Source organism: Triticum aestivum, chromosome 6A, assembly GCF_018294505.1.
Source record: "Triticum aestivum cultivar Chinese Spring chromosome 6A, IWGSC CS RefSeq v2.1, whole genome shotgun sequence".
Classification (NCBI taxonomy): Eukaryota; Viridiplantae; Streptophyta; class Magnoliopsida; order Poales; family Poaceae; genus Triticum; species Triticum aestivum.
The window spans coordinates 141,865,835-141,880,759 of NC_057809.1; the positions used below are offsets into that span (position 1 = coordinate 141,865,835).

Consider the following 14,925-nt stretch of genomic DNA (forward strand, 5'->3'; position numbering starts at 1 on the left):
AACTCATGTCTATGGTTAGGAAACTTAACCATCTTTGATCAACGAGCTAGTCAAGTAGAGGCATACTAGTGACACTCTGTTTGTCTATGTATTCACACAAGTATTATGTTTCCAGTTAATACAATTCTAGCATGAATAATAAACATTTATCATGATATAAGGAAATAAATAATAACTTTATTATTGCCTCTAGGGCATATTTCCTTCATAAACATTTGACGAACAAGTGGATTATGAAAGTTTAGATCATGGTTAGGATAAATAGGATGTTTGTCAAGGAATCCTGGGACGAAATACATAGTAAGACCATTTTGGCATTTTATCTTACATCCCACAAGATGTTTTAGGTCCCCAGCATAAGCATCAGAAGCTTTTGAATTTCAGCTGGAGACCATTTCCTGCAAAAGAGAGTTAATTCTTCTTAACCACGCACATCTTATGGGGTGTCTTAGAAGCAATGAGTCTAAGTGCAACATCTGAGAATTTAGGCTGTGGAGCCCTAGCAAATAGCCTTGCAAGAGGTGAATAATACTCATAAGAATAAGCAGAATAGTTCTTGGTCTTATGAACATAGCGGTTTGATGAAACACGATCATATTCATACGTCTGAGTATGGTTTCCCTACAAAACGTTGGCGTTAGGGTGACTCTGATGAGTCCACTTTTTGTATGAAGCCTTTGGACCATATGAAGCCTTTGGTCTGGGGTTTGTCTTCTTCCCAGGTGTGGTCATGATGACATTCACAGGAAGCTTCTCAAGACAAATTTTGGGCACCCATATCTTCTTCAAAGGTGGTCCATTCCTGCAGTTTGTACCAATATACATGGCAAACACTTCACCATTCTGATTCTTAAACATTTTATAGTTTGCATCAAAGGATTCATCAATGATAATCGGGTTAGCACCAGTGAAACCAGATAAGGTAGATGGATCCACTGAAGGACCCTTTGCATCAACCCATGTGGTTTTGGGGTACTGCTCAGGCTTCCAGTATGAACCATCAACGTTCATTTTCCTCTCGAACCCAACACCCTCTTTCCTAGGGTTTTGGTTCAGAATCTGTTCCTTGAGGACATCACAAAGAGTCTGATGCCCTTTGAGGCTTTTGTACATCCCTGTTTCGAGCAATGTCTTCAACCTAGCATTCTCATCAGCAATAGTAGTGGTATCCTTAGAAGAGGGGTTAGTTTCCACATCAGCAGTTGAAGACATAGCAACAGTAGCAGTAGTAGAACATTCAGCAATAGAGATAGCATTATCACGCTCAAGACATTTTAAACATGGTGGCTCAAAGTCTTCCTGGGCGGTACTGATCTGTTGAGCGCGAAGTGACTCATTCTCCTTTTGAATATCTTCATGAGATGCTCTCAGGTTCTCAAGTTCTTGCTTCCTTTGAAGATAATCATAGGAAAGCTTCTCATGAGTGGCTGAGAGGGTTTCATGACGACCTTCAAGTTCTTCGTACTTAACATGAAGATTTTTAATTTCTTCAATTAAGGACTGAGTTTGAGTCATTTCCGTGTCCAACAGGTCATCGCTTTTGTCTAGCAACATTTGAATGTGTTCCATAGCATTTTTGTTCTGTTGCAATTTTAGCAAGTGTTTTGTAGCTAGGTTTAGATCCACATTTAGAGTCATCTTCACCGGATGTTTGAAAGTAAGCATCGCATGAGTTTACCTTGGCACCACGTGCCATGAAGCAGTAGGTAGGAGCAGAGTCATCCTCATCATCAACATCAACGTTGGCAACGATGTCATTGTCTTCAGTGTTGAAGATGGACTTGGCGACATATGTTGAAGCTAGAGCCAAGCTTGCCATGCCTGAATCTAACTCCTCCTCTGACTCCACCTCAGCCTCCTCAGAAGTAGACTCCTCTGAATCCATTTCCTTGCCAACAAACGCACGAGCCTTGCTTGATGAGCTCTTCTTGTATGATGAAGGCTTCGATGACGACTTTGAAGAAGACTCTGAGGATTTCTTCTTGTTGTTGTCATCATAATCATATTCTTTGATCTTCTTCTTCTTGGTCTCATTGTCCCACTGTGGACACTCAGAGATGTAGTGACCAGGTTTCTTGCATTTGTGGCATGTTCTCTTCTTGTAGTCACGAGAGGAAGCTTCATCATTTCTTGAGCTGGATCTTGAAGACTTTCTGAAGCCTTTCTTCTTGGAGAACCTTTGGAACTTCTTCACGAGCATAGATAGCCCCCTTCCAATGTCTTCGGGATCACCAGAACTGCAGTCAGATTTCTTCAGATTAGGAAACAACATTTGCCTTCAAAGCATGAGTTCGGCCATAGTTGGGACCATAGATATCTCTTTTCTCAGATAACCAGAACTCATGTGTGTTGAGCCTCTCAGGTATGTCAGATGGATCGAGAGTCTTGAAGTCAGGACATTCTTGAATCATCAGGGCCAGGGTGTCGAATGAGCTATCAAGTGATCTCACGAGCTTCTTGACGATTTCGTGCTTGGTGATCTCAGTGGTGCCAAGCGCGCGAAGCTCATTTGTGATATCAGTGAGGCGATCAAACATGAGATGGACATTCTCATTGTCAGTTCTCTTGAAGTGGTTGAAGAGGTTGCGAAGAGCATCAATCCTTGAGTCTCTCTGGGTTGAGACGCCTTCGTTGACCTTGAAGAGCCAGTCTCAGACTAGCTTTGCAGTTTCCAGAGCACTCACACGGCCATACTATCCTTTGGTCAGATGACCACAGATGATGTTCTTGGCAGTCGAGTCCAGTTGAATGAACCTCTTGATATCAGCAGCGGTGACACCTTCACCGACGTTGGGAACACCGTTCTTGACGACATACCAGAGGTCGACGTCAATGGCTTCAAGATGCATACGCATCTTATTATTCCAGTAGGGGTAATCAGTGCCATCGAAGATAGGCCACGTAGCGGAGACCTTGATTATCCCTGCAGTTGACATAGCTAAAACTCCAGGTGGTTAAACCAAATCACACAGAACAAGGGAGCACCTTGCTCTGATACCAATTGAAAGTGCTAGTTATCGACTAGAGGGGGTGAATAGGCGATTTTTATGAAAGTCTTCAAAACATGAGGGCTTTGAAGACAAACAGTAGAAATGAACCTATTGATATGCAGCGGAAGGTAGACTACACTAGACAGACCATAGTCAAGTAAGCAATGAAGTGAAAGCACAAAGACTATCAGCAACTAGGTAGTATGGATCAGGATGGAAGAAAGTATGAAGCCTAACAGTAAATAGACTTCAAGCGGTGAAGACACTCGGATCATACAATCAGGCAATGACTTTATGAAGACAAACTGTAAAGTAAAGAAAAGTGAAGGATAGAACCAGTTGCTTGGTGAAGACAAGAATTTGGTAGACTAGTTCTAGTTGCTGTGACAACTGTACGTCTGGTTAGGGAGGCTGAGATTTAACTCAGAAGACCGCGTCTTCACCTTATTCCCCTTGAGCTAAGGACACCCAGTCCTCGCCCAATCACTCTCGTAAGTATTCGAGGTAGACTTCCAAACCTTCACATACTTCGTTCACCGGCGATCCACGATGACTCTTGGATGCTCAATGCGACGCCTAATCGGCTGGAGGATTCACAGTCCTCAAGTGTAACAAGTCTTCAAGTCACGCAGACAGAAGGACTTCAATGATGCCTAACACTCTTTGGCTCCGGGTGTTTAGGGCTTTGTCCTCGCAAGGATCTCTCTCTCTCTCTCTCTCAAACGCTTCGGAGGTGGGTTGCTCTCAAATGACAAAAGTTGTGCACTAACTCTGAGCAGCCACGAATTTATGGTGTAGGGGGTGGGCTATTTATAGCCAGGAGGCAACCTGACCTGATTTGTCTGAAATGACCCTGGGTCACTAAGGAACTGACACGTGTCCAACGGTCAGATTTCAAACACACGCGGCAGCTTGACTTGGGATACAAGTAAAGCTGACTTATCTAGCTCTGGATAAGATTTGATCTCATTGTCTTCGCTCGAATACATAGAATTTGGTTGAGCATCACATCAGTCACTCTGACTTTGTTTACTTGGACCCCACTTAACAGTGCGGTGGTTCCTATGACTCAACAAAGAATAAAGGGAAACTACAAAACAACTATGTCTTCGCACTCCATAGTCTTCATGTGAATGTCTTCTCATGTCATAGTCTTCAAAGTGAATATCTTCACAGACCACCATTGTCTTCAATGTCTTCACACATTTTTAAGGGTCATCTCTAGTAGGTAAACCGAATCAATAAGGGACTACTACCTGTGTTATCCCGCAATTCTCACAAACACATTAGTCTCTCAACCAAGTTTGTCGTCAATACTCCAAAACCAACTATGGGTGGCACTAGATGCACTTATATTCTCATTTTTAGTTAATTCAGTTTTCTTTGTTTTGGACTATTTCATTCTTTCTGAAACATGTTCAAAATTAGAAAAGTTGTTTGGTATAGCAAAAAAAATCAAGTATTTCTTACAATTTTACAATATGTTCTGCAATTTCAAGGATGTCAAGAAACAACATGCTCTCTCGCGGAGCCTTCTGGCCTACCTGAACACTCTCAGTTCAACATGCTCTACTCATAGACGTTCTTGAAATGACCTCAAATTTTGAAAATGTATGGGGATGTTCATGGTAGGTATCCATGTTAGGGTTGAATGATTTCAACACCGTATGCATATTGCGACACGTCCAACCATTTATCAGCCTTTTTTGACCGAGAGAACTCCGGAAAATGTAAAATTTATCAAAAACTAAAACAATTTAGCATGGTGTCCTGAATTTTTCATACAATGCCATGGAAAAAAATTAGGGCACTTTCAAGGATATCAAAAAACAACGTGCTCTCATATTGACCCTTCTGGCCTTTAACCGAACACTCTATGTTGAACATAGTTTATTTTTGGACATTCTTAAAATAACCATGACTTTTGCAGGCAGGTGAGTATGCCCATGGTAGACATCCATGTCAGGTTTGAATGATTTCTGACACCGTATATAAGTTAGGACACGTCTGAGCATTTATCGGCCTTTTTGGACCGAGAAAACTGCAGAAAAATGCAAAACTTGTTGAAATCAAAGCACCTTGGTATGTTGCCTTGAATTGGTCATACAAGGCATGAAAAAACTTGGGGTCATCAGACAGATGTCAGAAAAATATTGGCGCCATTTTTATACAATTTTTTAAAATGTGAATATTTATATGTTTTGAGCAAAATTTGAAAAAGCTATCAATTTTTGAAATTTTGTACAAATATTTGAAGGCACGAGCATTTTTTGGAAAAGAAAAACGTAACAGAAAACAAGCGGAAAAAATAGTGAGAAAAAGACCGCCCGACATATTCTCGTTCTATCTTTTTTTCGTTTTTTGTTTTATTTTACTTTATTATATTTCTAGATATTCTATCTTAAAAAATACTTTACATAAAACATTTCCAAAAACTTTAATCAAGTGTTTAAAAATGTTAAATGTGTATAGAAAGGGTGTTTCTCATGTATACGAAAAAGTATAAAACAAATACAATGTGTATGAAAAAAGTTGATGTAATTAAAAACAATGTTAATCAAGCATTTGGAAAATATTAATCAAGAATCTAAAAAATGTTGAATGTGCATGAATAACTTGCTCGTGCCTTCAAATATTTGTACAAAATTCAAAAATATTTTAAATGTTTTTCAAAAAATGTTAATCAGGTATTTGAAATATTTAAAATGTTTATAGGAAAAATGTTAATCTGGTATTTGAAATATTTATAATCCTTGAAATTGGTCATTTTTAAAATGTTTATAGAAAACATTTTTTATATTTGTAGAGAACATTTTTTTAATCAGTCACTTTTCAATTTCAAGGATTATAAACATTTTTCTATAAACATTTATAATCCAGATTAATATTTGTATTAAAAAATGTTAATCTGGTATTTGAAATATTTTAAATGTGTATAGAAAAAATGTTGACCATGCGTTCAAAAAATGTTATTTTGATATTTGAAAAATGTTAATCAAGTGTTTTAAAAATATTAAATGTGTATAGAAAAAATATTTCTCATGTATTCATAAAATGTTAATCAAGCATTTAAAATGTTACAATGTGTATAAAAAATGTTAATCCCAGCATTTGAAAAGTGTTGAATTTGTATTTGAAAAAAATTTAACCAAGCATTTGAAAATTGTTACATGTGTATAAAAAAAGTTGACCATGTATTCAAAATTAACCTTATATTTGAAAAATGTCAAATGTACATTAGAAAAATGTATTAGATATGTACCAAAATGTGTATAAAAAAGTGAAACCCAAGAGAGAAAACATGATGAACAATGAGAAAGAAACACACAAAACCAAAGAAAAGAAAATGGCAATGAAAACCAAGAAAGAACAAAGAAAACCAAAGGGAAAGAGAGAAAAAGGGAAAGAAAAGAAAAAAAAACCCAGTGAAAATAGAGAAAGAAAAGAAGAACCGGTGAAAAATACAAAGAAAACCTAGAAAAAAACAAGTGAAAAACTGCCTTTTTTACCCTCAAGTAAGTCATGTTACTATTATATCACAAAGTTGGCAATGGCTCGTAGTGCTGGTTAGCAACCAGGAGACCCGACATCGATCCCTCCTTCTCCCTTTTTAACTCCCTATTTCTTGTAAGAAAGTGTGTCGTAATGGGCCGGCCCATTACTGTATCGCTTCAGCGAGAGATCCTTCCATGTACGTCGTATATGTTCCGGTAGGCAACCCACCATACATACGAAACCGGGTACGATTTGCCAAAGTCTATATTGCCCTTTGTACATTTAGTGGAGGGGATTGTACCGAAGTGAGGCTCAAAACAAAAATTGCTCTCGTACAATAGAGAGTTGCCATGCATGTCCAGGAATTTACCATGCTACAACAGGACAATTTGCCATGCTATGCTGATAAGTTCTCATACCTAATTTCCAGCAACTGCATGCTTAGAGCAACTCTAGCAGAGTCGCCATATTTGTGATCGTCATCCGCCATATGAAGTGCGCCCATACGGATATGGAGGCTAGGGAGGCGACGCACAAACTCAGAGCTTCATGTTTACTGCATTCATAATCATGAGACCCACTTGTCAATGGGACATCATTTTCCCCAAACCTCTGTAATCCCACATGAGGTGGAGGTTACCTGAAGTTTTCGCGCCACATGCGCTTTAGATGCAACTGTCATATGAAGCGCGCTCAAAAATTCAGCCCAAAGTCGCCATATATGGAGGTTAGGAGGTCATATATGGAGGGCACTACATAAATTATGGTAATCTTGTTAGGCATGGTGACTCTGCTAGAGTGATTTTTGGGATCAAAATCGTCATCATAGCGGTTATTATGACGATGGGGACGATATAATGACTCTGCTAGAGTAGCTCTTGCTACATGGACAGATGCCATGCTACATGGGGTCATTCCCCGAGAAGGGTGCACGGGAGGGAGCAGTGTGTCCATGGGGATTGGCATGTGTCACTACTTTAAAATTCGTGCACTAAATCAGATGCACGAGGGGCATTCCATGCTAAAACCACTTCTACCAAACATCAACTCTATAAGATTTCTATTATTTTATTACGCTTTAGATATATCAAAAGTTTTAAGAGTTCCCTCTCTAACTGAAAAATCAACAAGCACCTGCCCACTTTAAAGATGAAGGCAACACACTAAAATTAGTAGATGGTGAATGAGAAAGCTGACCAAGCTAGCTTATTGTATACTCATAGGTGTCCAAGCAGGGTGGTAGAAGAACATATGCTCAGACACATCCTCTTCTCGCGAGAAAAAAAACATGTTTTTTGCTTTTTCGGGAGCCATAACTGTGCCTCTCGTGAAAGCAAAACTGTACCTCTCATGAAAGAAAAAAAACCGATTTATGCCTCTCGCAAAAGCAAAGTTGTGTCTCCACAAGATGCAAATTTGTGCCTCTCGCGGAAGAAAAATAATATGTTTTTTCCTTTTTCGAGAGGCACAGCTTGCAGAAGCAAAATTGTACCTCCACGAGAAGCAAATCTACGCCTCTCATGAAAGAAAAAACATGTCGTTTCTTTTTCCGAGAGACAAATCTGTGCCTCTTACGAAAAAAACCACATTTTTTTCATTTTTTTTTCGAGAGGCACACTCGTGGAAGTAAATATGTGCCTCTCGCGGGAGAAAAAAAACATATTTTTCACGCAAAAACAATTCGTCCAAAACTTAGGGAAAACCGAGCAAAACCGAAAGGCTGAAAAAACAAAAACAAAATCATTTAAAACCTAAAAACGCGTACAGAAAAATAAAAATAAAATAAAATTCAAAAGGAGCGACCCTTGAGGGGCTCCCGCACAGGATACCCCTCAATTAGTTGCTCTGAATATAACAACCACGAATGATTTAGACTTTGTTAATTCTGAGTCATGTGAGAATTAACAAAACTGATTATTTTATTACGCTCTTGACAAATTACTAGTACCGGGAGTTCCCTCTAACTGAAAATTTAACAAGCGGCTGCCCACCTTGGTCAATACCTTTTGAAACCGCTAGAGTCTATAGCACATCATTAAATACATCATTACTTCAGGATGAAGACAATGCACTAAAACTGGGCACCATGTATACTATTAGATGGTGAAGGAGAAAGTTGTCCAAGCAAGTAAGCTTATTTGTATACTGAATTACTGATAGGTGGCCAAGGAAGGTGGAAGAAGGACATATGCTCAGACGCGCATCCTCTTGGCATCGCCTTCAGGCGCGTGCTTGTCGGTTCCATTGCCTGGTTTACTGACCTAGAAACAGAAAATGTGAAGTGGCGTATCAGTGACGGTGCTACAATAGCAGACGATCCACATGACAATATTCTCTTAAAGCCGCTTGCTCACATTCTCCTCAGGGACGATGGCGAATCGCTTCGAAGGAGGGACCCAGACTTTAGCTGAAAATATGAAGACATGTCGTAAACTGAACATCAGGAAATGCATGTGCACAGACCTTCCAGCAGAGTTTGATGACTATTTTTTTTCCGAAAAAAAATGTAAATGCAAACCTTTGTCTAAAATAAATGTAAATGCAAACCTGTCATTGGAACAGCGTTTGATGACTCCAGCTGCTTGCAAGCAGTCCCGTCCAGGCTCAGGGCATCGATCATCTTGGGTGTGTTCCTTCACAAGGTGCAATCGTTTTGTCGATTCATTTATCGTACATTATATTATATAAGAAAAAGAATTGATTGGCATGTACTTGATAAGTGTTTACCTGTCGATTATTTCACCATGACCAAGCTGTCCACTGGCACCCCTGCCCCATGAGAAAACATTCTTGTTTTCTGTCAGGGCAAGAGTATGCCTCCATCCGCAGGCAACCTGTGCAATTTTCTGCAATCCACATACCCATATGTAAATGAGACTAAAGAACAAAACTAGATCATAGCATCGAATGTGGAATGCATCGTCACATGATTTAATGAAACAAATCATAAACGTTGCAGCCCCAAACCACAACCATATCCTTTAGTTAATTTTTATGAGAAAACGATTGTGCAAAAAATACTTGACGCACCTGTTCATCCGGAAAATTCACCTCTACTGGGGAACAGTGATCCACATCATCTCCAACACCAACTTGGCCAAACTACATTTTGAAAATACGGGTCAGGGCAAGAAGAAGAGAAGTGACAACAAGATGTAACCAGAATGGTTTTGTTTCACTGTACAGGTGTAATTTTTCAAGCTAAATCGGTACCCAAAACAAGACCAGCATCAGATAATGAATTGGATACAGGCTGCTAGCAATGGCATATAGCATAAGCTCACGCTTTCAGTGGGTTTTCCTTATCGAACATGCTTATGTGTGTTGGCAGTTGTGTTTGGTAGCAAGCTGAAGCGGTGGGTTGGTTATGTCAAGGCAAAACAATAATAGATGAATTTCCAAAAAGGTGATAACTTATAAAGATGCATAATAATGAGACCAAGTCCTCAACTTTCATTTCTCTATGTTCTATGAATCACATTATACATTAATAGAGGTGTGTGCTCATAGAATAGAATGATGAACATCATATGCAATGACCAAATGAATTTGATGTTCATACATAAGAAATGATGCAATGAAAGCAAAATTAATGCAGATAAGGGAACCATATATTATATGAAGAAAAATACAAGTATATGACTAATCACCTTGTTCCACCCCCATCCGTAGAGTTTCCCATCTGAAGCGACAGCCATTGTATGCCTCCACCCACCTGCAATCTACACCACCAGATCATGTCTTAATAAATAAATAAATAAAATTCATATGGTGATACTATTCATGCATTTGATTCAAAGGAATGGACCATTGGGAAAACGTAGGAATTTCTCCTTTGGGTTGAGTTCTGTAGGAAAAACAAATAAATTCCAATCCACTTAAGCCTCTTTTTTACATGCATGTCCACAAAGAACAAGACAAATTCCATAAGTAGAACAATATTAAATCCATCTTACCTTTGAATATGAACCTTATTTTAACCATAATTTTTAGGATCCCTGTGTTTTTCCTATTCCTACAAATCAAACACCCGCTTTTATAGAATTATGTGTTTTCACGGTCCTCTGCTTTCCACATGCAATCCTATCCTATTCAAGGGTATTTCCTAATCCCGTGTTTTGAAACCTTGTGAATCTAACAGGCCCTGGAACTTTTCAAAAAAAAAATTGAACCCTTTGGAAACCATTTCCCCAAGTTCTAGCAAGTGGACCCTAGTAAAAACCATTATGGAAGGTTAGTATGTTGTATAAGGGAAACTCTAGTCGATCCTCAAAATTTGATTCACAAAAGCACGCTTCAAAAACCTAACCCTAAAAAACTCTCGTATTTTTGGGTGACATTCTAATTGATCCCCAAAACTTAAATCCCTATAACTTTTATTTCACTAGTTCTCACTTCCTTTTTCTAACTTAAAGTCCATTTCACCCACTTTTTGGCAACTTACTAATTCAGAACTTCATGTAAATCATTCATATATTTCAACGATATTCCAACACAACACGTCATCCAAGAATGAATCATATAGTAAAAAAAATCAAGAAATGGACCGTACGATGATATATTACATTGTTATTCATCCCACGCAAGTTGCCACTTGTGCTTTATGAGCTCATTTGTAGTTCTAGTAGCATCCCTCCTGAGAGTGCATTTCCCTCCCTAAGTGATTTTGGTGTTGAAGGCAAAAAAAAAGCAGTCTAATCGTGTGCTTGAGCTACACAAATATATTTGGAAGTGGCCCAAGAAGGTTAGGTTTCCCTCTGAAAGAAAAAAGATTGAAGAGCGTGTTCCGGCGATTTATTTTCTTTGGGTCGTAGGAAAACCATACTATTAAGAGAGGGCCACGTCGGAAGGTATGGGTAAAATCAAACACGTGCACAAAACCAAATTTGCACCCACATTTCCTTCCCAACATTCAAGGAGTTCTCCATTCTAAACTGTCGGTTCAGGTTTTCACTACCCGGTAGTACCGGGTAGTGAGCGATAGTACCGCTCCCTTCATGGGAGCAGTATTGCTTCTGGCCACCCATAGGCATGTAGTACCGTGCACAAGGCCAGTAGTACCGCTACGCTGTTGGGGCAGCACTACCAGACCAAGTGCTAGGCCTACTAGCTAGTTCATTTTAGCTGGTACTACCGTACCCCGAAGCGGTTATACCGCTCAACCTTTGAAGTGTAGCTCAACGGGGGTCACGGTAGTACTGCTCTCAGGTTAGCGATAGTACCCCTTAGTGTAATTTCTGGCATAGCGGTTGGATTGGGGGGAGCTATATAAAGGGGATCTTCTTCCTCCTTCTGACCTACCTCTTTCATCTCTCTCTCTCTCTCTCTCTCTCTCTCTCTCTCTCTCTCCTCCTTTGATGCCCAAAACTTTATCTTGCTCGATCTCTCTCCCTAGCCAAACAAACTTGTTGACCTTCTAGGATTTGGGAGAGAAGACATAGATCTACACTTCCACCAAAGGAAATTTTATTCCCCCTACTATCCCTTATGGATCTTGTTACTCTTGGGTGTTTGGGCACCCTAGACGGAAGAGGTCACCTCGGAGCTCAAATCCATTGTGGTAAAGCTTCATGGTGTTGTTTGGATCCTCCAATTAAGTTGTGGAGATCGCCTCAACCCTGTTTGTGAAGGTTCCGGTTGCCGCCTCCAAGGGCATCGAATAGTGGAATCATGGCACGTTGCATTGTGCGAGGGCACGGATAGAATAAGGCGAGTCATTGTGACGCTTGGTGAGTTTCATGCCGCCACACCTCTCCAACAGAGACATCCTCCCCCAAAGGAGGGAACTCCGGGAACTACATCATCACGTCACTTGCGGTTACTTCTTTCCTTTACTTGTTGCAAACTAGCTTTATTGTGTATTTTTCTAGCTTGCTGTTTTTTGTGAGCTTGGCGTATAGGTTGTCCATCTAGTTGTATATCTAGATAAGCTATATTATTGTTGTATCCCTTAATTTTGGAAAAGAGAATAAAAATGGTTAGCCGCCTATTAACCTTCACCTCCTTTGAGTGAACCAAGGATCATGCATTTTGATTGCATAGCAAATGGGTAGAAAGAGCCCCTTCGACATTTTGAGGCATCGCCTGAATAGGTAATCTGGCTACACCGCACTATCGACGAAGTAATCGGTCATCATCTTGGCATGATCATCTACCCTATTGCGCCAAATGTACCTACAGCCTCGCTGAAGACATGCTTTGATCCTTCTTCATGCATTATCATCAGCAAGTCCATTATGAAATCTTCATCATCTTCCTCCTCCTCAGACGATGATTCATCAAAGAAATCATGAACATTGATGCTCATCTACCAATATGCCCTACTCGTTTAGAAATTGTGGCATAAAAGGGGAAAATAGAAGAAGATTAGAGTAGGTGCAACAAGTTGGGCAAGTCGTCGCGCGCACGGTGGGGGGGGAGGGGGGTTGGCACGGGGCGGTTGTGTGAGAGGGCTTTGCTGGTTCTCCCGGGCACGGGCTGAGAGCTCGTTAATGACGGCTTCAGTAGGTGGCAGTGCTCGAGCTTGGTTGCCGAATGAGCTTGTGGTCGAGCTTGGTTGTTGCCATAGTCATCTAGACGATGGGATGACTTGGTGGAAGGAGGCTGCCTCGCATGGAGGCTTCGACGCCGGCGAACTCTCGGAGAGGGCGGGGACAGTAAAGGCCTTGAGGGGGAGGGGCGAACGGTTGCGATTTGAACTAGAATAGTCCTCCCGCCTGAATTTCCCAAATTAGGTAGGAGGAGACTTTTTTTGCTTGACACAAAATTTTTCTAGGATTTAAAAATATAGGATCCTGATAAGTGCCACACGTGTGGCACGAAGCAATTTCGCCCTGACGTTTTTTTTATGACAAGTTTAGTTACTCAAGGATAACAATTCTAGTTGTGAAGCATAACAACTTTCTGTTTGATGGCAAATTCTATTTTTTTTATTTTTATGGCAATTTCAGTTGTAAAAATGTTAGGACGGCGTTACTACTTGTCACACGTGTGACACTTATCATTTCGGAAAATACATTGGGATTGGTTAGAGTATGTTAACTCGCACAAACGGCAGTTTTGGGGAGTTAAGATTTCTTTTTTGATCGGTTAGAGTTGTCCATTTTTCTTCGCGGGAGATTAGAGTTGCGCTTAGATTTAGTACCTGAGAAATGGAAACGTCCTTGAGGGCCTCGATCTTGCGTGGAACCAGATGGTCTTCGAAATCACCATGGCCTAGCTGGCCATACTTGCTCCACCCGTACGTGTACAGGCCACCAGACGACGACACACTGACCGAGTGGCGCCACCCACATGCAACGAGCACCATCTTTTCTCCCTGCGAGATTAGAGACAGGCACGAGCACTTGTTCAGAACGCAGAAACTTACAGTAAACAGTTGAATCAGCACAGTATCGGGAGAAGATTCCGCAAAAGATTACCCACCTCAACGGAAGAAACCTTTTCCGGGACTAATCGGTCGTCGCGGTCGCTGAGACCTAGGTTGCCGTACCGACCCCAGCCCCATCCGTAGAGATGGCCATCTTCAGTTATGGCCGTAGTATGCTCGGCGCCAGCAGCGATCATTTTTACGCAGACACCCTGCACACATTCTTCTGTCAGTCTCGGTGGCGGTGCAGGGTTTGGTGTACAAGCTAGGAGCATGATTTTGCTCTCCTTTTTGTTAGTATGTAAAGCAAACTTCCATAAAGGTAATCCACAGATGAGCCGACACTCATTTGTTCCAAATAAACAGAAAAAAATAGCAAGAAAAAAAAACTGAAATTGTTTGGCACCCGATGCCCGAGTGCGCTAGGAGCATGCAAATTGTCATGATCTGGATGTAACTTTTATTTATGATGTTCATTATACTGTCATGATTGAAGATGAATGGATCCGAAGTTTTTCCGCACAAAAAGCATGCAAATTGTCATGGTGAAATGATAATCGAGAAGCTCTACACACTAAAAACAAAATTGGGCCTTCAGAGTGTCTATTTTCTAAGTTTTATTGAGAGCCAAAAAAAACCGTCTACATCTCCTTGAACATTTTTTCGCTATGGAAATCCGCACGCTCCTAGCGCACGAGCAGCTTGGATGTCAAAAGATAACAATTTTAAAAAAAAATTTGCTATCTTTTTACTGTTCATGGAGGCGTGTAGATGAGCCCAGGCTCCAAAACGACAGTCCTCACTACCACATTGTATACTTTTTTTAGCCAAAACTGTAGAACAATTGTTCTACGATATTTTATATTATCATAAAAAAAGTATGTATAAAAGCAAAACTAGTTACCACATTGTATACTGGATAGCTATAAGATATACTTCTACTCAAGTAGAATCCAGACATACTGACCCATGCAAGTATGATATTCAAAAATAAATAATCTATGCAAAAAAAAAACTTCTGCTTCAAAATGCCTCTCCTAAACAAACCAACGAAGGACATCTCTTCATAGT

At 40.3% G+C, this 14,925-nt stretch overlaps 1 protein-coding gene across 1 annotated transcript in view; it reads right to left on the minus strand.

Annotated features, from left to right (window-relative positions):
• Positions 1-8,386: 8,386 nt before the first annotated feature.
• The window catches only part of LOC123132524 (ultraviolet-B receptor UVR8), a 20,940-nt gene continuing 14,401 nt past the window's right edge, over positions 8,387-14,925 (minus strand). The window contains exons 5-12 of the mRNA XM_044552344.1: positions 13,911-14,066; positions 13,630-13,803; positions 10,136-10,207; positions 9,516-9,587; positions 9,213-9,331; positions 9,033-9,118; positions 8,840-8,892; positions 8,387-8,746 (exon numbers count right to left, since the gene is read on the minus strand). Of these exons, the coding sequence (XP_044408279.1) occupies positions 8,678-8,746; positions 8,840-8,892; positions 9,033-9,118; positions 9,213-9,331; positions 9,516-9,587; positions 10,136-10,207; positions 13,630-13,803; positions 13,911-14,066 (801 nt within the window). The 3' untranslated portion in view covers positions 8,387-8,677. The remainder of the gene's footprint in view (positions 8,747-8,839; positions 8,893-9,032; positions 9,119-9,212; positions 9,332-9,515; positions 9,588-10,135; positions 10,208-13,629; positions 13,804-13,910; positions 14,067-14,925) is intronic.